Source organism: Embiotoca jacksoni, unplaced genomic scaffold (assembly GCF_022577435.1).
Source record: "Embiotoca jacksoni isolate LCO1_2020_lvr unplaced genomic scaffold, fEmbJac1.0.p SCAF_23, whole genome shotgun sequence".
In the NCBI taxonomy this organism is placed as follows: domain Eukaryota; kingdom Metazoa; phylum Chordata; class Actinopteri; family Embiotocidae; genus Embiotoca; species Embiotoca jacksoni.
The window spans coordinates 491,987-518,316 of NW_027185374.1; the positions used below are offsets into that span (position 1 = coordinate 491,987).

At 40.8% G+C, this 26,330-nt stretch overlaps 1 protein-coding gene across 2 annotated transcripts in view; it reads left to right on the forward strand.

The window, feature by feature from the left end:
• Positions 1 to 25,758, forward strand: part of LOC138203343 (glutamate receptor ionotropic, kainate 2-like) — a 60,486-nt gene extending 34,728 nt beyond the window's left edge. For both annotated transcript variants that reach the window (XM_069158108.1, XM_069158109.1), the window contains exons 7-16: positions 6,656 to 6,799; positions 7,636 to 7,743; positions 7,888 to 8,001; positions 8,114 to 8,320; positions 9,416 to 9,639; positions 13,073 to 13,191; positions 14,128 to 14,345; positions 15,274 to 15,499; positions 19,742 to 19,992; positions 22,684 to 25,758. In XM_069158108.1, coding sequence (XP_069014209.1) covers positions 6,656 to 6,799; positions 7,636 to 7,743; positions 7,888 to 8,001; positions 8,114 to 8,320; positions 9,416 to 9,639; positions 13,073 to 13,191; positions 14,128 to 14,345; positions 15,274 to 15,499; positions 19,742 to 19,992; positions 22,684 to 22,848 — 1,776 coding nt within the window. In that variant the 3' untranslated portion in view covers positions 22,849 to 25,758. The remainder of the gene's footprint in view (positions 1 to 6,655; positions 6,800 to 7,635; positions 7,744 to 7,887; positions 8,002 to 8,113; positions 8,321 to 9,415; positions 9,640 to 13,072; positions 13,192 to 14,127; positions 14,346 to 15,273; positions 15,500 to 19,741; positions 19,993 to 22,683) is intronic.
• Positions 25,759 to 26,330: the final 572 nt, after the last annotated feature.

A 26,330-nucleotide genomic window follows, 5' to 3' on the forward strand; every position in this document is an offset into this window, starting at 1 on the left:
CTGAAACAGCCATAATATACCCATAAATCACATATGTCACATTTCACTGTTGTTTAACTCGCGTCTTTTCATTTTCCAGCTAGAAGTTAACATTTGCACAATTCTTAGTGCAGTGACTCTGTTTCATCACCCAGGGGCTCATGTAACACCTTAATGCCAGATACACAGCACTGCGCAAAGGTTGTAGGCCCCAAAATTAAAGTAAAGATACTACTTTAGTAATAGTTTATATTTGCCACATCACTGCATAGAAAATGCATTAAACAGGGAAAATCTCACCACCATTTGCCTTTTAAACAGTACCAGTTATCCTTAAGACACTTGATCACAGTTTTTCAAGGTACCTGGTGGGTAGTTTGTTTCAAGCGTCTTGGACTTGCCACTTTTCTTCTGTCAGGTGTCTTTCATTTCTTTGTTTAAACCCATTCTGACTTGTGTGGCTTCTTGTTCTTCTTGTTGCTGGAATTCTTTTGACTCTGGCTGTATGCTTAACTCCACACTGATCGAACATCAAGCAGTTCAGGAGAATCCAGAAAGAGAAAAAAGAGACTCTACAACAAACACCGCAATCCTCATTATCCACCTGACTTATGCTGCCTTTACACGAAACGCTTCAGCTTGTGGTTTCAATATGGGAAGTTATGTGAACGGTACACTCAGCGTTCAAGTGGTTAAGTCGTAAGAACACTGCTGTTAGGCGACGGCAACATGGACGGCATCTAGAAGTCACGGAGGCGAACAATTTAGCGACAATTTTTTTTCCCCTGATTTTTCAGACCTGGAAGCTGCATCAACTTTTATATGCGGTCTGTGTTCAAAGCAGAAGATGGACTGTTAAGGAGATACCAGACCCACTTACATGAGACTAGCCAACACCAAAGCAACATTAACTCAGGGACTGGTGATAAAATCACACTTGACCATGGCGCTGCATATTTTATAGATTCAAGCATTCATGTCAGTCATACAGACTGGATTTATGACGTTGCACTGTTATTGTGCTGAGAAAAAAGAGAAATAAAATGACTGATTTGTGTTAATCAGTTCAAGTGAAACGATATCTGATTATAAATGTGAAATCTAATAACAACTTAAAAGGTTTAAGTGGGAAAACAAATCCTAACTTAATATATCTGTGCCAAAGAGTGTACATGTTACAAGACTGCAGATGTCATGTTTAACTGTGTGGTTCTGAGAAACATGTTGAGAGCAGCCTGACTCTCTGCCTCATTACTCTATATAATAACATAACAGCTGGCTCCAGTTTTATATTGAACAGATAGACATGAGGGCATTGATCTTCTAACTTGCATCAAGCAAATCAATATATTTTTCTAATTGTTATTTAAATGACTGGAAGTGATACAGACCCTCATCTAATGTCACCGAGTCCACTTTTGTTTATGCAGTTTCATTTTCCTTTTTCATTTTCCACACTGGTTAAAATTCAGCACTAATTATGTACAGACATTTCCCACCAGTGTCCGTACTCCGCGTGAGAATTTCATGTTGGCAGATAAAACTATTGCAGTATCTCACTCGGCGGGGGTGGAGGTGACTCAGATTGGGTATTTAGATGGTATTTTTATTGGGAAAAAAAATGAAATAAACCACTACTTGACCAGTGAAGATTTAGTTGTTAAAAATTGCTTTTAAAAAAAATAGGTGTGCGTGACTTATACTTGCATCAATTGTGCCGTGAAGCAGCAAAAATACATATAAACTCCAGAATGAAATGAATAATTACCTCCTTCTATCAAATCATCAAACCCCATGAGTCTGTCTGGGATCTGAGGGCAGAGTGACTTCAGCTCCAAGAAAAACAAAGAGCTTCCCTCCCTCCTGCTGACACTGTGAATCTGATGCTGATGGCAATGCTGCCGGGACGTGTGTGCATATTTTTACGTGCGTGTGTGTTGTTGTTGTGGTGCACCTGGTAGCTGCAGCCCAGTGATGCATGGTGAATAACTGGTCAGTGCTAATCTCATTAGGGCTAATCAGATGTATATTATATGTATAAACAGTGGAGGCCCACTGTACACCAGCAGCCACAGTACATGTCCATCACCAGCCGGGTGTGTGTGTGTGTGTGTGTGTGTGTGTGTGTGTGTGTGTGTGTGTGTGTGTGTGTGTGTGTGTGTGGGGAGATGACAGCTCATTGGGAAGGGGAGAGAAGAGAAAGAGATGTCGTTTTTCAGGGTGCTACATTATCAGAGGAATTATGGAATTATTCACAGGTGGCGAGCTGGTGTGAATACTGATGCAGGGAAAATGAATACATTTGTATAAACACACACGCAGACATACACATAGTTCAGTCGAATGCGGCTCACCTGTTCTAAATGAGGAAGCTGCATGCAACTACACGACAAATGAGGCATGCCTCTGGGAAGCTTGCAAGTTGAGGTTTTGTCACTGTTTCTAGGTGTGATCACGTTTGTGTTGGGTGCACACATCGAGCTAATTGGCATGCGTTCGTGTTTCCTCGAAGTGTTTTCCGCCAGGTGTGTCAGTATTTGTTACTCACATATCCAGTCTAGTTTTTAAGTTTGAAATAAACCTGTAACGCTAAAATGCAAGTTGTTAACTGATGGAAAATGGTTGCCAGGCTGGTACATTTGTTGACGCAAAAGGGGACTGTGGGATTTCAGATGGTTATGTGGGTGGCTGAGAGAGAGATGGAGAGACATGAGAAGGACAAGGAAACAAAAACTTTGGGCATCTTCTTTGAAACCCCTTCCCCTCTCTCTCCGAGTGTCCCAGGGGTTCAAGATTGGTTCCACTTAAAGCGCTTAAAACACCCAACAGGACCTGTGCTTGGCTTTGTAATAAATATCAAGATCGCTCTTGGATTGTTTTTAAATGGAGTGCAATGTGCCTGAGCTGTGAGCCATCATTTCATATTCCCCCCCTTGATCTCTCCTTCCACTTGATACCAGCCTCTTTTTGTTTCCATCACAAAGGGATTTTTCAGGAATTGTTCTGCTCCAAAGTAGGAAAAAGATCTCTGCCTTCTAAATTATTTGAGCCCGACAGTATTTGATATATCATAGCCATCAAAAGTTAAAAGATGGGAAAAATATTTCCAGGAATGGTTGTTAAGTCACGACAGAAGCTAATAGAATGACATAAATCATTCAAACAAAGAGGATGAAGGAGTCAGTGAAATATTTTGGCCTCTGCGTGCAAACACAGCAGCGTACAGAACTGTGTTCATACTGTTACATATCCAATATCCTGTTCTCAAATAAACTAATGAACTTTGCTAGACAAATCGATCTTTTTGTGACCATAAAAAAAACAACTCCCGTCTCTAATTTTGCCCGGATAAAAAAAAACTCTTTACACGGCTGCTGATGAAGCATGTAATTGTCATTGTAGCATCTTAAAAGGCTTTTTAAAGTTCAGTTTGAAACAGGATACTGCATCATAAAGTAGTCTCAGTCATTGACAACACTAACTTGAGCTACTCAATCTTATTTGTAATCGTAAGTTAATTCCACAAGGAATTGTGCAGTAAAAACGTTTTATTTTAAGCAATTTCACATCTTAAAGAAGGTATATTTTATAATAACATTAAGACATTAGATGTCAGTGTAAAAGGTGTCACTCATAGTAATGAATCTACAGAGAATTATCACCTGACTCTGCAGCTCCTCTCAGCGTTTCCAACAAGGCCTCCAACCCATGCAATCATATGGGCCGGTTGTTATTACCCTCAAATACGACCCAGGAGTGTTTCCTAAATTAGAGCTCCTGGTTAAGTTTAGACACAAAAAACACTTGGTTGGAGAAAGTTTGGGTTAAAAAAGTATGAACCACATTGTGCGCAACCTTTGTTGCCATGGCAATGATAAGAGATATTAAAACACTGTCCCCACTATTTGGAATTGTTTGGATTTCGCCGTTTTAATCGACCCATTCACCTAACCCGCCTCTTCCTAACAAGGATAAACCCACTTTAAATAGATTATAATAGGTTATCTGAACTGTGTCACTTCTCTGGGTAATTACTAGAGGACACTTAACTTTAAAATTTAACTGTGGTAAGCTGTTTTCACAAAAGAGCTGTTTTTGGAGCAGCTGTACAGAGATCTGCAGCGAGTTTCAGCTCGGTGTTTAGCTGTCCAGTGTACAACTGTATTGTTTCGCTACACTCTCATTTCCTTCATAGTGTTATTTTTGGCCACAGCACGCAGCTGTATTCAGCAAAATAAAAAAGGTCACCAGAGTCCAGCTCTAAATGACAGGTAATGTTGCTTCTTAACTACTGGATGTGTAAACTGTTTGAAATAAAGTTTATCATATCAAGTTGAATAGTGTCGCTTTTGTGTTCACAGCTGGTGTCCACTGCCCACAAGTCAGCAAAAAAAAAAAAAGTATTTCCAGGTTTTGAAAGTTCCAAATCTTTCTCACTTTAAAGCATATCAAATAGCTGCCATAGACTGAAGTACTCTAACATGCTGTCTGTTCATATTTCTGTGTAACTTTTCTAGAAACTATTGATGTCTGAAAACAAAATAGAAGGATTTTGCTGTATTTTGTTGCAAAATCCACTTTAAAGAGTGTCAGAAAAAACAATTTGATATGGATACTCTGTGCTGCAAATAGCTTTGAAAAAAAACAGTTCAACACCAGCATTCCTTGAAGTTTAAGGTACAAGCCTTCTGTCACACATCAAGGTTGTGCTAAAACAATCCAGTAGAATTTCATACTCGGCCTTAATTTAGTATGAAAAGTAAAGTAAAAATAAACTTCCAAGCAGAACGTTCAGACTGTATCTGTTTTTAGCAAACAAGTTGTCAGATTGTTATTCCCAGAAGTGTTTTTCACAGAATATATTTATAGCCATAATAATGAAGTGGAAAATACAAGTGGATACTGTAGTTTGAGCTGAATGAATAAAGAGTTTGTAGCTGGAAGAATATGAACGTTGTGATATTGAGTTATTTTAAGAGAAAAAAAATCAAGTTTGTTGGAGGGAAGTTAAAAGGTCACATGTACAACTGAAAAGAAATAGTAGATGTGAAGATTTTATATGAATTGCATTATTTCAACAATGTCACAGCCAAACTAAAATCAGTCGTGAAATATTTTCATTGATTAAATTTATGTATCGTGTACTTTTGAAATGGAACACTGGACTGACACATCACAAACTTTCCCTTCAGTAGAGAAAATATTGTTTGCATACTGACTGCGTGTATAACGTTTCTTTATTCAAGACATATATTAGAGGAATGACAGACTCTTTTTCCTAATCAGTATTTGTCATGAACATCACACACACACACACACACACACACACACACACACATACTCACTCCACATATACTCACTGCTGGGACTGGGAGTGCAGATATGGCCCTATAGCTGTTCCCTTTTTCCAGGAAAGGAGAGTAGATGAAAGAGCCCAAAGATGTGCCACCCATTCTCTGATCTGCTGCTGCCTTTGACATCAGCAGTCACCTCAACACCTAAAGCACAGTAGAAATGGTGGACAAGCTAAAAGCTGACAATCTGCCCACTGCTGCAACTACACATGAACTAGACCCCATCCTTTTCTATCTTTATTTTCCTCTTTTCTTGCTGTTGGATAGAAGATTCATTTCTTTAATTGGCCTGTCACCATTAATAAGGCTTAAATAAACTGTACATGGAACATACTTTTTCCCCTCTCGGGTCACATTCCTTTTCTCCCATGTGGATAAAGTGGATGCTTCACTGCACCTATAGAGAGAACATAAGGAGTCGATATGTGCAGTGCAGCAGCTCGGCGGACTCCCACTGTGCGCCTGGCTGTATTGAAGCCCAGCTCATTCTTTGTGGCAGCCAGCACATCCATAAAGATCCTATTGCAGCAGATTCTTTGTAGCCTCAAAATGATTTTTCATAGTCCCTCGCAGGTTGGTCATCCAGGACTTGTCAAATGAGATCACCACAATGTATTTCAGCCTGTGCGGGACCATGGAAAGAGGATCTGAGCTGAGCTGTAATGTGTTGACCTGGGTAAATGTGGAGTGTCACAAACTCTGTGGACAGACGGCATGAAACTAATTCATGTGTGCCAACTGGAGCAGTAAAGATAAATCTCAGCATGTCAGGGTGAGAAATTTCAGCTTGAGCATTTCCTCCCTTTGATGACTTATTACTGGGGTTATACAGATGGCTATCATAGGTGGTTTTCAATGCGATTCACCATGTATCACAGCAACTCTTTGTGCTCTGTACTTCGCATGTCATAATGACTGAGCCAGTCAGAGTTGTCTTGTCTGCACTGGTGCCTGTTTTGCGTTCATTCTCTCTGGGGAACAGGCGCACCCATCAGGAAGCATTCGTCTTCACAGTGACAGGCCGGCCTTCCACTGAGAACCTCTCCCTGCCAGAGCTTTCTGATTGCCTCAGACAGTGGTTGGGTATTTTTTTACTAACAGGCTGAGACGCTGCCATTTGTGCGAGGCATTGACTGCTGGCAATACTCCTAATTCATGTCCTCTTTTCGTGACTAAAGGGTAAAGCGAGTCACTCGAGACTTCTCCCAGTTTCTCATGCCCCCCCCCCACAGCTGGACAAAAGGAGCGATGGAAGGTTGTGTGGACAGAGGTATCAACCGGCTTCATAAAAGTGTCTAATAATATTACCTTCCTGTTTGCAGACGGACGCAGCGCTGATGTATGACGCCGTGCATGTGGTGGCGGTGGCGGTGCAGCAGTCGCAGCAGATCACTGTCAGCTCCCTGCAGTGTAATCGCCACAAGCCGTGGCGCTTTGGAGGGCGTTTCATCAACCTTATCAAAGAGGTACAGAGACATCTCTGCCCCCTATGTGTTGACCTCTGACCTATAGAATCGGCTGCACCCCGTAGCCCCGTTATTGTGTGGTATGGATTAGTGCGATGATGTGTTTGCAAGCATTTTGCAGCTGATTACTGTGATGCTTTTGTTTAACTTAATCACCCAATTTAAATGGTTCTTTTCCAGCAAACGTTTTATCATGATAAAACATATTTAAACATCTCGTGTTTTTTTTCCTTATCTTAACACTCAATTTACTTTATAAAAATGGGATCTAAATGCCTACAACATTATCCAGCAGTAACTACATGTTTTTGGGATGCTTCGTTCTCTTTCCCCCCCACACACACTTTCTCTGTGCATATCTCCACCAGTGTTTATATCAAAGCCTCAGTGTGTCTCCTTAACTCTAGTCAGGGTCAGCCATTTGCTTTGTTCTACAAAGCCCTTTCATTCTGTGGATGGTATCATTGCAGGTAATTTTCAGAATGAGCCATTGTAGTAGCTGATGTTTCCTCCCCCTCCTATGTCTGCTATCACTCTTCGTGCCCGTCTGTTCCTCCACGGGCTTTGAAGTGAAACTTCAAGAACAATGACCCACATGCATAATGAACTCTTACCTGTCAAACCTGCTTCTATTCCCGCTGCTTTATTGTTTCTTGTTATGTTGTTGAGATAGACAGTGGAGGGAGAACCAAACGGAATTCATAATTGGGAAAGAAAAAGTTTTATGGTTAGAGGTTGGCTTCATATTGTCGAGAAAGACGATGTCTTAAGGTTAATGGAATAACTGCCGAGAGCTGAGGATTTTAGTTTATGATGCTGTATATTTCTGCCTCCAGGCTCACTGGGATGGTTTGACAGGACGTGTTCTCTTCAACAAGACCAATGGACTGAGAACAGATTTCGACCTAGATGTCATCAGTCTGAAAGAGGAGGGTCTGGAAAAGGTGTGTCAATCATTTCTGATACTGTGTGGTTTCTGAGTCTCAAGTTAAAAAGAAAAATGTTGGTGCGGATGCATTGCAGCTTTTCACTTGCTGTCTGCAGACAAGACATGGGGGTAAAAGCTTGACTGTGAACTGTTTCAACAGATTGGAACATGGGATCCTCCCAGTGGTCTGAATATGACGGAGACTCACAAAAGCAAGACGTCCAACATCACTGACTCTCTGGCTAACAAATCCCTGCGTGTATCCACCATACTGGTAGACAGCCATATGAACACACAAGCAGCACACACACCCAACAAATACACACAGAAAATATCAAATACCAAACACACAGATGTCTGCTGTTCAACTTGTTTTCCCTGTACAGGAGGAGCCGTACGTGATGTTTAAGAAGTCGGACAAACCTCTGTATGGGAACGACCGCTTTGAGGGGTATTGTATTGACCTGCTGAGAGAGCTCTCCGGCATCCTCGGCTTCCGCTATGAGGTGCGATTAGTAGAAGACGGGAAGTACGGCGCACTGGATGAGGGTACAGGCCAATGGAACGGCATGGTGCGGGAGCTAATGGATCATGTGAGTCAACAGTTACAGGAAAATATGCAGAAATCTCAGTATACCTCTGAGCATTTTCTCCTTTTGATAAGAAATTGGGAAATAAATACATTTTCTTATTATTAAATCATTTGTATCAAAGTAATTGAAATCCTGCCAGTAAAGTAGGAATTTTAACTTTCTAAAATCAAGTTATTATAATTGTTTTGCCATGCAAGCACAGAAACCTGCCATCGTCCTTTTTGTCTGAAATCAGCAGTCACCTTTGAGTTGATTTTGATTTTGATATTCTCACTACACTGGCATGTCTTTTAATAAGATGACAGTGTTTTTGTGGAAAGATTATGTAACATCTGAAAGAACAAACAATACACTCCTCTTATAAATAAGAAGATGTAATCAGGGGTTTTGCTGCAGTTTCACTCGGTCTGGTATGAACAGTAGCTTATGGTGGCTAAGGTTAGCTCATATTAGCAAGTTGCTGACTTCATGACTGGTCTCTACTTCTTCTACCACCACAGTATGCATTGGCATATTCCATTCTTCTCTATTTGTCATGTGTGGTCAAATTGGATGCAGTTTAGCATGAAGGTTTTTAGGGTCAAGTATAGTAATGACTTGATAAGATGGAAATTTATACCATTTAAAGCCTTCAGCTCAGAGGAAATGAAGTGTTTTACTTTCCCCAGTAGTTTTCTAGATAGCGCAAGCAACGCTAGCTACTTGGAAGGATCATGCAAAATACTTCAGCTCCACAGAAGGCTAATGTTATGTTCAGAGGGGACGTGAGGTTAATTTGTCACCGATTAATCTAATCCCAAGATTGTTGCCTTGGTGACTCACCTTTGACACCAGGTAAGAAGGATCCGACACGTAACCTGTAATTTACAGAAAAACTCGGCCTCCTACCTGATAATCTAGTTGAAGTAATGATCCCAGCAATTTTCTCCCTCATGTCTCTGCCTCCTGTACATATTGACCAGACCAGCTGTCGGCAGAAATCCGGTGTTAATTGAATTGGCTGTTTTTTATTGGCGGACTCCACCACCACCACCACCCCCCCCCCCACCCCTCCCCCTCCACCCACTCAGTGCTGCCCCTTTTATCTTATTGCAGAAAGCAGACCTTGCAGTTGCTCCTCTGGCCATCACCTATGTCAGAGAGAAGGTCATCGACTTCTCCAAGCCCTACATGACGCTGGGGATAAGTATCCTGTACCGCAAGCCCAACGGCACCAACCCCGGGGTCTTCTCCTTCCTCAACCCCCTCTCACCCGATATCTGGATGTATATTCTGCTGGCTTGCTTGGGTGTCAGTTGTGTGCTGTTTGTCATAGCCAGGTAACATGTTAACCCCCCTCCTCTTCCTCTCCTCCTCCTTCCTCTCTTCCCTACCTGCTTGCCTGCTTTCACTAACATACAGCAGTTGCTTCGTACGGTCCGACAAGAGGCAGTGAATGCCTCTTTAACGTTAGATACGTCTGTGATGAAGATATGATGCACAGCAAAAGGATATCAAATCTGCCGTAAACGTGTAACCTTAAAGGACCATACCAGTGTTTTAACATGTTTCAAAGTTTTCAGCTTCATCATCAAAACTAAGCACCTTTGAAATAAAGAATAAAAGTGATCTCATTACACTGAGGGACCCCAAACAAAGGGAAACACTTGTATGGTCTTTAAATTAGCTGACGATATTCCAGGCATAATTGCGCAAGCATCAGCAACTGTAAAACCAGCTGCTCGTTAAATCTCTTAATCAGCTGTAAGACCTGTACAACTACACTGCTGACAATGTACAAGTACAATTCTTACACTATCTCGATAAACCTATCCCCCTTCAAACCCCTGATGCATGACAATGTAGTGTGATGTGTGTTAACCCCAGGGCTCCTCCTCCTCTCCGTTGATCTTGAGAGGCTTGGGTTTAATGCACATTTCATAAAATGTTACCGGCAAAATGCTCACATGAAGAAGAAAGCAGCAACTGTCACCTAAGTTTGTTCAGAATATGCAAATTATACCCATAATCCTTTGTTTCCGCGGGTTGGTCAGGGTAAGTGATTGGCATGCAATTATATTGATATATTCTCTGGTTGTAATGAAATAGCCTCGGTACTTTTATTTAATAATGATGCTCTTGTCTGTGCATGCATTGTGCCCTTTTCTTTTGCACACCATGGCAATAAATAGTGCTCGTCATCACACTGTGACCAAAAACATTCAGTAAAGTTTAAATCTGAACTACAGGGTTCTCTACAATTCGCTGAGTTGGTTCTCTCATAATTGTAGTATTGATTGCACGGCTGCTGATTGATTGGTCAATCCCCCAAATGCAGAGTATATTATTTTCTTCAATCCCCTGCAACTAGAGTGAGTGGAGTGAGTATATGAAGTCCCAGTGTTGCACAATAAAACACTACACACCTCAATCTCACCAGGGATTCCTGCCTTTGAACCGCTTCCCACACGCATTCACACTTTTTCTCTTGACTGAATAAGTTATCTTATTTCAAGCTCCAGAGAAATACATTTCTCTGTGGTTCCTTCCAGCTCTGTTTATAGTTGAATTGATTTCTCTCTTTATTAACACAACAAATGCTACTCTCTCAGATCACAAAACATTTTCCAGGCGAGAGAATGCCCAGCTGCCAAGAAGAAGGGATGATTTAAATTGTATTTTAACATGTTTACATGAATTACAGTTTTGTAGTCCAACTTCCAGATGCCTATGATTTTTAAGACTCCCAACACAGCCGCTTCACTTGGCCTGAGAGAATAAAAGCAACAGATCTATAAAGCCAGGCAGAGTAATTGAATCCAACTGACAGTTAATGGAGGGAGCATGTTTTGTTATTGTGGCTGGGGACAGGTGAAGGGGAAGAGGGACAGGAGTGGGGAGGAGAGAGGGGGGGGGTCCTTTTTAAGAATTCTGCGTGCAATTCGACATGTCCCCTGTGCTCGGTGTGAGGAGGTGACCTTATGTCTGCATGTTCCACATCCCCTTCTTCCTGGTGATCGGTGTGCAGAACACGGCCCGCAGGAATACGGGCTAGCTGCAGGCAAAGGTCATAAAGAGGATCCATCAGGCCTGGTGCATAAAGAATACATGTGTAGACACTGCAAGGAGCAAACACAATCCAATCAAGTGAGCATTCAATAGATTTACACCCACAACCTTTCCTAGTGCGTGCATCCGATGTCACAATCGGCCTCCGGCTGCAGCTGCACATTATAATGTCGGTGAACAACCCCCTAAATAAATCATCACAGAAAATGTATGGAATTGATTGAGCTAATGCAAGTACACAGCTGCTACCATATACAAATACACTCCTACACAGCTCTGAAGGCGTATGCAGAAACATGTATGTGCCAGAGGCTCGATACACACAGCGAGCGCACACACTGCGTTCCACACGGCTCCGCAAGGCCATTGTGCCGTTTCAGTTGTAGTTCCAAGGAGACGGAGCTCATTAACATTCCACTAAATCGGGCATCTTGATGGCGTTGACAGGAAGAATTACAGTGTGTCATTACAACCATGTCCACGCAGATGATCCTCAAAGGGAAAAGCATTGAAAATATCTGAAAGGGAGAGCAATGTGACAAAAATGTTGCTGCATTCACCATTCTTGTAAATAAGACCTGTTAATTAGGCAGCTGCACCAACAAAGAGATCACGTGACATAGCTGTATGTATATACAGTAGTCATGCAGTCCCTGTGGTAAATACTGCCATGATAACAGTATAAGTAAGGGAGATTTTTTTTTTTAGGTTACAATTAGGTTTATGTTAGAGTAAGCTGCTTGCCAATGCATTATGTCAATGAATATCCTCACAAAGATTGCCATCCAAACATGTGTGTGTTCCTGTGCAGCCGCAGCTGACAAATGGCATTACATTTCTACACAGTCTAAACCCTGAAGACTTTGCCCACAGGCTTGTTAGCATGTGGTGTGTTGGGGCAAAGCTCCTCAACAGCCTTACCTGACTGGGCCCCTCAACTCTGCATAAGCAATGTTCCTTCTATCAACCACTTTAGCACAAACTCAATCAGTTCCTGATGCTTAACCCTAACCCAATCACCTTGCGCTAATGCCATGCCACTTTTGCTTAAGGTAATAAATGATAAATGTCCACAACTGACCTGAAGACACTGACAATCAACCGCGGCAGGCGGGGTGAAAGGGGGGAGTATTTTAGGGGAGGCAAGGCATTCAGGGAAAAATTGGGTGTAGGTTGTTGGGATGGGAATAGTTGAGGAGGGGGGATTATAAGAAAAGAGGAAAAGCAGGCAGGAAGGGTAAGAACAGAGATGGTTGTTGAAAGAAAAAAGGAGAGCCAAAGTCCCGGGTTGGGGCATCAACAGAAGAACAGTGACTGCAGTTGCTGGAGGATACACATAAAGGCTCCTGAGTAAGTGAATCGAAAATTAGCTCCAAAGATCATCACGCCCTGGGACATTATCACCAGTGACGGTGTTATTCTAGTCTATTGATCCGTTCTTACAATAAACTGATGGCATTTGAATATGCCAATAAGTTGATCTCAGCGAAAGCCTGAATGATTTGCTTTTGTCTCTGCAGAGGCTCTGATCCCAAAGCCACAAAACAGGATTCCTATACATTTACATTCTCATTGTTCCTGCTCATGATTTTTTTTTTTTTTTTTTTTTTTTTCAAATTTTGTTTTATCAGCCTTTTAATCTGCACCAGGGAACACACTGTTCTGTGCTTTTTGCTGACTGTCTTTCTGCTCTCTCCTTTATAGGTTTAGCCCTTACGAGTGGTACAACCCGCATCCATGCAACCCAGACTCTGATGTAGTGGAAAACAATTTTACGCTGCTCAATAGTTTCTGGTTTGGAGTTGGTGCTCTCATGCAGCAAGGTAGTTGCCTCAGCCTGTGGCTGCAGTTGCTCTATGGAGCTGGAGCTCTCTATATCCCACTGTCCCTGAGGGTTGGGTTTTCTTTAACCAAGCCAGTGGCAATGGAGCGAGACCTCTGGAGGTCCAGACAGAACTTAGAGTAAATGTGCATAGAAAGTTTTTTTATCGACATATATTTAATAAACTCAGGTTATAGGAACACAGACTGTATCTAAATGTGTGTATATAAGGAACATATATAAGAAAGATAGATTTAAACAGCCTAAATTAGAGATTGCAATTCATGGAAATATCTATGAATGTTTCTGCAAACAGTAGCTCAAAGAATTATTAGTCATATTTACTGAAAAAAATGTCAATCTATAGAAATGCTGTTTATCATAGTAACGATACCACTATTAATACCCAGAGCCCTCTTCTCTTGCCCTTGGCCCATCAGCACCTAGAGATCAGTGGGGTGTGGAGTCAGGATGTGAGGTTACCTTGGGTACATGACTCTCTGGCCCAAACAGCCTGTCACTTCTCCACACTGTTCTGAATGATCAATATTGAATGCGTTTGATTTATCATTGATTTATGCAAACACCTTGTTCATAGGAGACACTTTAAATAACGCTTTCCTATGTCCTCTGCATTATTTAAAGCGCTCACTTGTGACCGAGACAAGATAATTTCGCTTGTTTGAAATCCAACAATCATCTTGTTTTGAGAGCTCTCTCAAGTGATTTCATCTTGAAGCGAGTGGCACATCTGCCTGAGCTAAAACCTTGAAGAGTTCTTCAAACAAGTTGGGCTGGTTTTGAAAGGAGCCCGTCTTATCTTGTTTTTACATGTTAAAAATAAACTTAACGTGAAGATTAGAACCGTAATGACGACTTGTTTAGATGAATACATTTTTCAGTGTGACGTTCACTCCTGCCACCTCCTTCGCCACAGGCTCAGAGCTCATGCCCAAGGCCCTGTCGACTCGAATAGTGGGAGGCATCTGGTGGTTCTTCACCCTCATCATCATTTCCTCATATACAGCCAACTTGGCTGCCTTCCTCACTGTGGAGAGGATGGAGTCACCCATTGACTCAGCCGATGACCTGGCCAAACAAACTAAGATCCTGTATGGGGTGGTGGAGGACGGTGCCACCATGACATTCTTCAAGGTAGCCATCATGTTCATAGAGTGGATAGAGAGGAATATTACTTTCTCACTTATCACAGTTATAATCCTTAAGATTTGGTAGACTTTGCAACACCTGTGGTTACAGCGGTCTTGGCAAACATTTCTTTAGTAGCTAGTTTTTTTTTTTAGTTTTTTTTTTTTTTTTTTAAATGAATCAGAACAGTAGGATGTATTTATTTACAATACAGCCAAACAAAAGCATGTTGCTTTAATAATACGTGAGTAGTTTAAAAAAAACATTTATTTTTAAAGTGTTAAAAATGTTAAAGTTTGTGCCCCTCCTGAGGACTTACAGCAGATGTCACCTGCAGATCTTTATCTAATAGCTCACTGGGGCTTCTTCTTTTTGTTCCATTATTAACTGCATTTGTGACTCATCTGTTGTAATAAATTCCTAAAATTCCTGTTCTGTAGACATACTTTTGATATACAATTGCAGTAAGCGCTAACATTGGTGATCAATGCCTTCCTTGTGATAAGAGCTACTCCTGACTTTTGTCAGTTAAATGCTTTCGAAGCAGCAGCAGTAGGAAATGTTTGGTAACAATAAATTAAACCTAAACGCTGGAATATATACATGCAACGACTCCTGGGAATATTTTATGCAAAAGAAGGCAATTAGAATTTAGCGTGGGAATGGCAGAAGAGGTAATTACATGTGAACACAATGAATGGCTCTTGTTGAAAAAATGTGAAGGGATTGTAACTTTGTTTTTGTCTTTTTCGTAAAAATAATAATATGTACGAGTATTTTTGTTTAATGAATAAGTAATTTTTGAAGACATCCGACAGGCTGCATAATACTTATTTTATAAAAGAAAATTATCATAACATTTAGACTTGGTTGACATATATTCTATTCCAATGCTACCAGTCTCATTCAAATCTTATTCTCTGGCTCTTTGCAGAAGACAAAAATCTCTACCTATGACAAGATGTGGGAGTTCATGAACAGCAGGAGGCAATCTGTGATGGTGAAGAATGTGGAGGAGGGCATCCAGCGTGTGTTGACGTCAGACTATGCCTTCCTCATGGAGTCCACCACCATCGAGTTTTCCACCCAGCGCAACTGCAACCTCACACAGATTGGAGGCCTCATAGATTCCAAAGCCTACGGAGTGGGAACACCGATGGGTAAATATAACATCTGCATGCCTCTGTGCTGCCTGCTGTTATAAAACATTTAAACAGGTTTAGGTCAGAGAGACGCAGCAGATACTATGTGGCAGATAAAAGTATACAGTGTGGATGATGTATAAGCTCTTGAGAACGGAGAGCTTGACCTTTATTGATGGGGTCATAGGTATAATGGTTAGACAGAGTGAGGTGTAAAAGGTTTAGCTTAATGAAAAGCGAATGGCTGAAAAAGTTGAATTTATGGATAAGGTTAAAATGTGCCTGCAGCTCACTGCCTTAGCAAGTGTGTGCTTTTTTTCTTCTAGCCATAATGATTGTCTCACAGGATTACTTACACAGTAAAGAATCAAAATTGGGTCAAACAATGTTCAAAAATACTTTTAATGGTGTGTTTTATTGTACTTTGGAGTCACTTGAGGCAAGAATGTGCGAGTGCCAGACAGTGAAACACTGAAAACAACCTGAAAGTCAATTTAGTGCAATTCTCTTTGATTTACTTGACACTGTCTGAGTTGTAGCTAAGCATTAAACCACAACTAAAATACACTTCAGAGAGTATAAAACAAGCACTTGGAGTTGTTTTCAGATGCTTATTTGACCCAAGTTCTGTCAAAAATTTGGATTCGGACATTTTAAAGCGCCATTATCCTGTGCTGAGGTAGATGAGCTAAAACTAATAAACGCACAGCTCAGCCCTGGCAATTCGGAGGACCCTGGCTGAAAGCTGTTGATGGTTCCAATTCCAGTGTCATGAAGGTTAGAGTGGTCATGACGAGGCCATGGAAAACACTGCAACCGGCTATAATGGTGGCATCCATCATCAGTGATACGAAGGCCATCAAAATATGGAGGATTAATTCTGGCCATCCGCATCTGGACCCGGCTACTGCTGATGAGTACGGGGCAGTTATGAATCTGCAGGGATGCCGTGATTGCCGTGGCCATAACAAAGCTGAGGTGATGCTGTGAAATATAGTCCCGCTGTGGCTCCATAAGTGCAGAAGTACTTACACTGATACCCTTGAAATGGACACACGGAACCTAGAACGTGGATCAGCTCTTTTTTTTTGTATTCCCGTGGTGATAAAAGCATCAAATATATGGGGAAATATATATCAAATCACTTCAATTCAGTTATAAGTGGTTTAGTATTGAAATGCATGATAATGAATGCCCACTTTCAAAGTTATCACTGCCCACGAACTCATTTCCATCTCTAATTCTGAGTTTCACTGCTCAATATTTCAGAAATAAAGCTGATTACAGCCTGCAAACTGTTTCTTCTGTGATAGAAAGAGATCTTGAGATAGTTAATTACTTGATTAGTTCAAAGTGAGTTCTGTTTTCATGCCAGCAGTTATGGTAAGAGCTGGAATATTTCACTTTTTCAAGTGGCTTTCTTCTCGTGTCTTTGTCCCAAACCCAACGAAGACCTCAGCCTTCTCATCAACCTTTAGCCTATCACTTTTGGCCTGCTGAACACTGTTTAGCAGCTCATTCCCTGGAGGACTTTTACAGCAATAAACCGGAGCAAGCCGTGTAATAAGTCTTAACCTTTTAGAGCTTGTCTGTTTTCACACGTCCTTTTCCCAAAACGCAAACGCGTCTTCTACTGCTATCGACTTAAACTGAGATCACATTAATACTTGAGGCCAGACAGTATCGGAGTGATGGATGTCCTCTGGTGTTGAACATCTGTCAGGTAGTTGTGTATGCACAGTGTGTCAAGCACAGCATTTTTCCCCGCTCTCCATATCCTCCTCTCTAAGGACCCATCCTATTAGCATTTATCCAAGGCCTGCTTTGTTAGGCTATCATTAATCATTTGAGATATGAGGGGAGTGAGAATCAAGGGACTCGGATACTTGATAGATCTCTCATCTTCAAATGAAGCAAGCATATGCTTTTCACATGCACAGCCAAATGCACATATGAGACTGTATATTTAGAGCAGAATATACTGTATCTACTGTACATGCACAGAATGCATGAAAGGCATACATGCAAGTACAGCACAGGCACACTTATAAAGGACTATTCAAGAAATAGAAAGGCACTTGGTGAGCCAGTAGTTCCTCTGTGCTGTACAAATCTGCAACTGCAACCGCTTATATAGTATGTCTGGATATACTTAGAACTCTACCAATGTTATCATTGTATTGGTTCCAGTTTCCGCTGTGAAACCACTGGCCCCTTGTGCTTCATAACGATTGGTTGCTGTATTAAGTTTCACCAAGTACGTGTATATCCCAGAGGATTACTGGTATCCATGAATGTGGATTGTGATATGGAGTCGTATTTCTAGAATGTCCGATGTTTTGTCCAGCCTGGTATCGGGTATCGCTTCACATAAGCCTGAAAAATAAACACGTGTAACCAGGATCGAAACAGGGGTCATGTAATAATGTAGAAAAATGTATAAAGTCCAAGTATAGGAAAAAAGTTGGGGTTGGGTTTAAGGAACAACCATCTGCAAGTCAGTGTGGGTTTATTTTATGACTTCAGTAACTTTTGTAAATCAAGTAACTATTTAACTTGTGTTACATATGTTAGGTAACCTAACGTTTCCTACGTAAAATTACTTACAGTATTTTAATCCAAACCATGATCTTTTCCAAAACCCTAACCATGTAGGCAAGGCGAAACGTGAAGCTGGCACGGTATCTTCCAGTGGACTGATGGATGTATGACACGCTTTGGTATAACATTGGGTTGGTTTTGTCACTATTGAACTTAACTGTCACCTAATGAATTTTAAGATGTACGGCATTTTGTAAGCCAAATTCCCGATGAAGCAGTGTTAATAAAAGTACAAAATAATTTGTGGCTCCACCTCGTAATTCAGATCCGCTCCCAGATTGAATGGCTGTACATTGACCCATGCGGCACCATTTCACTATGTTTGGTGAATATCAAACTGGTCGTTTTTTTTGTAATCCTGCTGACAAACAGACAGACAGACAAACAAACAAACAAACTCCAATGTAAACATAATGTCCTTGGTGGAGGTAAATAAAGGAAAACACAGATATGCTGCTCAAAAATCACTGGCGCGCTGTAATTTTTTCGTTTTGTAGTAATGTCCTCTTTGTCAGTGTAAATACATAGAGACTTGGAGATGAAAGGATGATGGATGGCATTTGATAAATGATAGATGAGACCGAAAGAGAATCAACCAAAGTGGCTGACAGGCAAAACTGTCGGAGACAAAGTGATGCTACCTGCTTCCTGCGGTCAGACTCGTTCACTTCCACCGGAGTTTTAAGACAAAACATTATTGTGTTTGTAAAAAAAAAAAGAAAATAGATATTCTGCTCCCATTATAAAAAATTCACGTTTGTTTCATCTCTTTTAACTCACTCTGAGTAAACACATGAGCCGAAAGCCTGAAATTGAAGTGTACAACTAGGCTTCATTATGTATGAGTTCCGTAGTCGCATAAATACACTAACAAGCTTTTAAAGCAGCGAAAACATGAAAGATGAACATTCACAGTAAGTATTAATCTTTCTTGGCCTGGTTGAGGCAGAGAGTGTGTGCTGCGCCTCGATCGGCCGTCTGTTGTGTCACACGCTGTGGAAGGGGAAAGGAACACGACCCCACTCGGCTCGACTGCGACGATTACTCCTGCTTTGATCAAGCCAGCACCCGCTGCGCCTTAGTGCCGTGTCTCTAATTCTGGCGCCTTCCCACTTTCTGTGGATTTGGGGTTCTTTTTAGTCAACATGACATGAACATGCATAAAAAACACAGTTATAGAGGAAACCCTATCGCCGATACACACATCTAATCCCAAACACGTATGCACCCATGTAATGTACACCCCACTGGGCTGCTCTGTTTATGGGCAGCATTTATGTCGCACCAAAGCGTGCGCAAACAGCAGCTAATTCGTCAGAATCAACAGCAGCTCTGCTACACAAAGCTAAGTCATTGTTGCCAGCTCCCTGTGCATTATAATTCACACACTGCAGAGAGGAGTGAGACTTTTGGAATCACTCTGTGACTATAGGGATTAGTGGGATTTGAAGAAGGATTTACAAAAAAACTCTCTCTAAGCAGCCAACAATAACATGACAGGTTATATATGATCACATGCAAGCCTGAATGTGCTTCATACACCCACCAACACAACAATGACTAAACTAGGCAAAATCTTTTTTTTTGTTTTGTTTGTTTTTCAGATCTGGCTATTATCCATTATTCACCAGTCTAATTGTTGTGTTTTTGTATCGGCAGGCTCCCCATACAGAGACAGGATCACGATAGCCATTCTGCAGCTGCAGGAGGAAGGAAAGCTGCACATGATGAAGGAGAAGTGGTGGAGAGGCAACGGCTGTCCCGAGGAGGAGAGCAAAGAGGCCAGCGCTCTGGGAGTGCAGAACATCGGTGGGATCTTCATCGTGCTGGCTGCAGGACTGGTGCTGTCAGTGTTTGTGGCTGTGGGGGAAGTCCTTTACAAGTCTAAACAGAACGCTCAGCTGGAAAAGGTACCCGGGTCTCCTCTGACACATTATGAGAATTAAAACATTGTGTCTTTGTCTCAAAGTTGGTTGTTTCTAACTGTAATTTCATTATTTTACCTGAGCTGGGTTTGATTTTAAGTTAGACATCCCTCACTCATTCCTCACCATGTCTTATTGTATTCCTCTATTTTTTTAAGGGGGATTAAACTGTAGATGCAAGAAATTAAACCAAACAACAATCAAATCAGTTAAATTTAAAACATGCATACTGCACACATTCAGTGCATCTTTATGTAGGATGTTTGTTTTTTTTCTGCAGATTTAAATAAATGTTTCATTTTTTTTCCAAGTCTCTTTTAAAAGACTTAAATGCATATACCAAAAGAATGACTGGGAGCTGTCATTTTTCCCCATGTCCTTAATGGAGATTGAGTGGTGGTGAAGAAATGCCAATGGAAGAGGTTTGAGACAAAGTCCAAAGTTTGGCTGAGACCAGTGTGAGGCTTTAGCAGTGAGTTCACTAAATCAAGTGTGAAATTTACAAAGTTAGTTCTCCCTCTTTCCAAGGACAATGTTCCCTAGCTGGGCTGCAGTGGAGGGATGGCACCAAAAAGATGGAATTTCATAGTAAAAAGGCTGTAACATTGGTAGATACCTGGATTTGCACAAGAAAGGAGGATTTTGTCAGCGCATCTCCGAATTTGAAATCGCAGAATCAAATTTGTGCTCGGCCAGTGTGAACGAACGGAGCAATTACAGCAAGTTATTCATTATAAATATCCTGTAATGTCCCTGAAAAATAAAAAAAAACCATTCAGCACACGGTATAATATTTGCAGCTTCTTTCTCCCCCCTCTGGTTATGTTTATTTCTAGAAAGAGACTGAATATATTTCCGGCTGCCCTATCGGTGCTCTATTTTAGTACTGAGTGCACATGATTCATCACAGTGTGGAGTCTGTATTTTAGTGCACTTTAACTTGTGCAATGATGTTTCCAGATAATTGTAAAAGTCCTTTTGATAGCGTCTTTTAATTATTTACATCTACAGAATTAGCACAGCGCAGCAGCCTGTTACTTTATTGCAATTGTAATTAGTTTCTGGCTTTTTTCTTATAAGCTGCATATGTTTCAGAGTACATCTTAGCTATCATTACTCAAGAGCTGCAAGACTGTGTCACAATATTCAGATAATTTGCAAATGCCACAATCTCTAGGCAGCCAAGGTGCTGGTAATTTGCATGCTGACAACAAGCCTCTCCTTTCACTCCCTGCCAGCCTCCTCCACCCTCACACCACCAGGTTTTTACCCTCCTCCTCATTGTTTTTCACCATTTCTTTTCCCTCGCCCTTCTCGCCTCTCTACTTCCGTAATCACCCCTCTTTCAGAATATAGGAAATATCATGCATTTCATACACCAGACAAATATATGTAAAAATGGAGAGAAAAAACAAAATACTTGGTGCATAAGCCACTTACAGATATCCATCTCCCACACCTACACACATACACAAACAGAAAAATAATAGCTTCATTCTCTCCCTCCTTTTTTATATCGTCTCCCCTCCTACACCTTGTGAATCTGAATTGCATTTTGCATAATCAGAAAAGCAATGTATTGGAATTTGACTTGGCAAAGTTGGCGCACAAGCATATTGACATTTCATACGATTTAACACCACATACATGCAGGGACAACAGAAGCTTATATTATGGAAGTTACATAACTGGTGTTTTAAAGAGGTAGCAAGATTTTTGGATTTAATCTTCTGAAATGGATATTTTGTCCTTTGTGTTGTATCTGTACATTTCTCACTTTCATGCCAAAACTTACAAGTATTTAGTGTTTCTCTGGGGATTTAGCTCTTGGCAGAGTGCAAAAGGCTGGTAAACACATTTAGACCTTTGTGTGACAGAAAAGCTGAGAAGGGAGAAATCTGGGACACACCAGACCTTTAAATAAAATGAATCGGCTGTAGTTCAATCTAAATACTAAGTATGTAAGAATAAGTATTTTGAGTTTTACTGAATTAAGTATTGTTTGACACTTAAAATGTTTACGTCTAAAATTACCTCCAGTAATACTTTTTCTAACTTGATCTTGTCAATGTTAATACTCAACGACACTATCAGACTCTCTTTTAAATAATACAGTATTGTATACATGTATACATCCATTGTTTGTGAATTTTTTTTGTCTTGAGCAGCAGCTATTACTCCTGCTTTAAAAAACAGTTACATATTGTCTTGTGTGGTTCTGGAGGCGCTTTCTGAAAATCTTTTTTACGACTTGAATCATACCATTAAAATTAAAGTTAGAATATTTACCAGGTAAAACAGTAATTAATGAGACGGAAATAATTCCAGCACCATTAAAGCCACAATGTGTAGGATTATAAAATGTTCAAATACTGGAGCCACCTAGTGGTCAAAAAGACCCTGTGGCAGTGTGACACTGACCCGGGAACACTGAGGTGACATGGATAGGCTGAAACACACTTGATCGAGATAGAATACAAATAGTGATATAAGTAAATGCTTACAAATATGTAAACAAAAAGCATTTTGGAGATACCACTCTAACCCAGGAGGAACCTCACCTCATGTCTTGCCAATATGCAGTATAGCATTCGAATGTTAGTCATATTTAACAAAGGGAATGTTTGCGCGTCATGCAGAATGACACCAGCTGTAACTTCCCCCTCTTTTCTGCAGCGATCATTCTGCAGTGCCATGATGGACGAGCTGCGTGTGTCTCTGAAGTGCCAACGCCGTCTCAAGCAAAAGCCTCAGCCGCCCGTCATCGTTAAGACAGAGGAGGTCATTAACATGCATACGTTTAACGACAGGAGACTCCCAGGAAAGGAGACCATGGCGTGAACGCTGAATGCACCCCCACCCCCACCCCCCCCGCCCCAAATAAAAAACAAGGAGGGGCGACGGGGTCAGATTAATGCTGACTTAACTACGGGTCGAGGTTAGCAGTAAAACAGGATTCCTTTTGAACCCACTTGCTTATGTAGACGGATGTTTCCTGTGGAAATATAGATACCTGAGCAGTGTCACCTCACTGCTACATTCACTGTTTGATGGGAGCTGGAAACAAAGGACTTACGTGTTGGTAAAGTATGTAAATTGAAAGACGATCTTAGCAGGTTTGTGACGAAACATTTGTCTGGTCCACACTAGAAGTGGACTTTAACACACACACACACACACACACACACACACATGTATACGTACACACACGCACATGCACGCACGCACACACACACATGTATACGTACACACACACACACACACACACATAACACATGTATACACACACACACACACATAACACATGTATACACACACATAACACATGTATACATACACACACACACACATAACACATGTATACATACACGTACACACACACACACAGACACTCACACTCTCATCTGACACACTTCACACCTGTGCAGAGGGGAAAACTCTATTGTGACAGTAACACCAGATGTAGTTTTTTTGTTGATGTCAATGCCCTTTTGTCTTACCTCCATGTGTGTGTGACCCGATCGGTCCCTCCCTTCAGTGGCTTGAGTTTCTCTCAAATGATTTGAACAAACACTAATCTTACACCAACAAATGGAACAGTAGTCAGTGCCAAATGGTTTATTATGAAACTGATGTATAAAAGTGATGTTTAGTTTGGAATCATCTATGCTGACCTTGTCAAATACTCATCATCTTCTTCTGTAAAGCCTTTCTCGTGCCAAAGTTCTGCCATTGTGAAGAACTTTCTGCCATTGCCTATTATGTTCAAAGCCTCTACAAGCAATGTATACTGTCAAAGTCTTTACTCATGTCCGTCCTTACACACAGTCTGCAGTTTTCACTCTGTATCAGTTGTTGTTTAAAATGCAGGATTTCTACAAAAATGTTTGTTTTTGTACAAGAACAAGAAGTTTTGTAGTACTTTGTATCATGGTAGCCCCTTCTGTGGACAAAATATGTAGCAGATACCAACTCAGCCCTCAAACTCCTGACAACTGGCGGCTTATGGGGCCTCAAAACTCTGCTGTGTAGGGTTCATCACTTTCGTCACTTAGAGATTTAGTCTTTTGTCTGCCAGTCTCACGGGGCCAGCTGTGCATACTGCCTGGGGACAATATAGTGGATTTAGGTGAATAAGAAGAACAAAACTACAAACAAAGTGGTGCTCGAAGTAGTAGGCAAGGTAGTGACTAATTCCACCGAATGCAACTGTTCTCCTGTCTAACTTTAATTTTCTCTTACGGACAACAAGTGTGGTTAACTAATCGTAGCTGTGATGAGTCACCATGAAATCCATAGCAAAAAATCCTAATGTTGCTTCTGTGGAAGAGGAACACAATTGTAATTATGTAGCTCTAATATATTGCAAAATGTCACTTTTATTATCAGATTTTCAGCCAGTTTCAAGTCCTAAAAGTGGCATTTTTTAAGGTAGAAAAAAAAAATCACCTTTAAAGTACTTTTTTTTTTTTAACATAAACAAACAAGCTTAACACAGATCTCTGATTTTTTTTTTTTTTTTTTTTTTTTTTTTTTTAAGAATTGCTAAGCAGGACATTTTATAGTTGAAAAAAAAATAAATCAACTTTCAGCAATCTTTGGTGGACAAACAATGTAATACAGAGACGGTTTCTAAATGACCTCCAATCTATTTTGGCATCTCTTATCTGCAAACACTTGTTTCTTCTCAGCTGACACACTGTATGCATCCATACCAATAAATCTGCTATCAGCTATCAGCCTTGATATCATGCCTGATAGATTGATAGGTCTAGATCTATAAATAACCTGCCAGAGCATAAAGCCCATCAGTGCAGTAAGGGTATTAATAAGGCCATGTTACCAATGCGAATCAAGCTCAATATAAAAATATAAAATTTCTGCACTAGAAGACAAAAACAGAAACTTGATTTTAGAAAATTATTGAAAAAAGTCAAATTTTTTGACTTTTGGTTGATATTTTTCACTTGTTTTAGAAAATATTACTTTTAGGACTCTGTACCAGACAAGAACGACCTCAATCAGAGAGGATTGTTTGGCAGCCTGTGAATGTATGAAACAGTGAAGCTGCAATAAATCTGATGTGCTTGGAGGCGCTTCCTGTATGTTACCATAGTAAATGTCTCACCTTAGCTCAAATGCCAGGTGTTCCTTCACTCGTGTCGCCCCAAGTGGACTTGATCAACTTGAGGCATGATGCTGATGAGAGCTTTGGGGCTGAGCAAATCATTTATCCACTAATTGTCTCCAGATGTGTATTCTCTCCACCAGGCGACACAATCTCATGTGGCCCCGCAACACCTCTTGTCTGTTAACTCTGTTCCATGTTGTGAAATGACAAGCATACTTGGTAGGTTACTACATCACTGCCCCTGTCGTCCTACACTACCCAGTTAATCAATTTGAACCGTTATTCCAGGGATTTCAAAGACAAAACAAAACCTACTCAAGCAAGGGCCAAGGCTAGTGCTGACAACTCTGTTGGACATGAATGGATCAATACACTGGCTGATTTAAAACAACCTCATTTACACTTTGTAAAAAGATTGAAAAGGGAACTTGCTGACTTTCTACCAGTGTTGCTTGTCATTTTCCACATTGCTAAATCTAGTGGTGCGAGCTGAAATGATCTGGAAACGTTCATCAGAAACGACTCCAAAGGCTTGGCTGTCGAAAACAAATATTGAGCTCATGGAATTTGTCATTGATGCAAAGTTTTACAAATAATGTCATTAAAATGTCATAATTGTAGATATGCCTCGTATTCTTCATGCAATCTTTCTTTTTGTTTATTCTGGTAACAAATAAACACACAAGAGGATATAAGTGGGTAACTGATGCCATCAAGCATAATAATGAGCATTATGTTTTCCAATATTCTGAAATGTCAGACTTTTCTAATTGATTAAATACCCAAAGGCTTGATTTGTATAATCTAAATGAATACGAGGTAATTGCTAAATTGTAAATCAAATCAGGCTTATAAGCATGTTTGACCAGCTATTTTTCAGACTGGCGTCATCTATCCACCTGGAGTGCACAACTCTCTCCAACCAGAGTTTCTAAAGTATCACTCTAAGATCACAGAAAATCCAGATGATTGTAAGCATCACGGTGATTTACAGGAGGCTGCACAGCCTGACAAAATGTTCCTCACCACTTTCTCTAATTCGCCATTGTTTATTGTTATGACCGTCCCACAGGAAGCGCCGGACAGTCGGACAGCTCTGGTTTTCAGACCAGGTTTTCTTGGACGTAATGATGAAAAGTGTTTCTGCAGCCCGAGCTCCGCCACCACAACATAAATGGCCACCCTGTCTGCC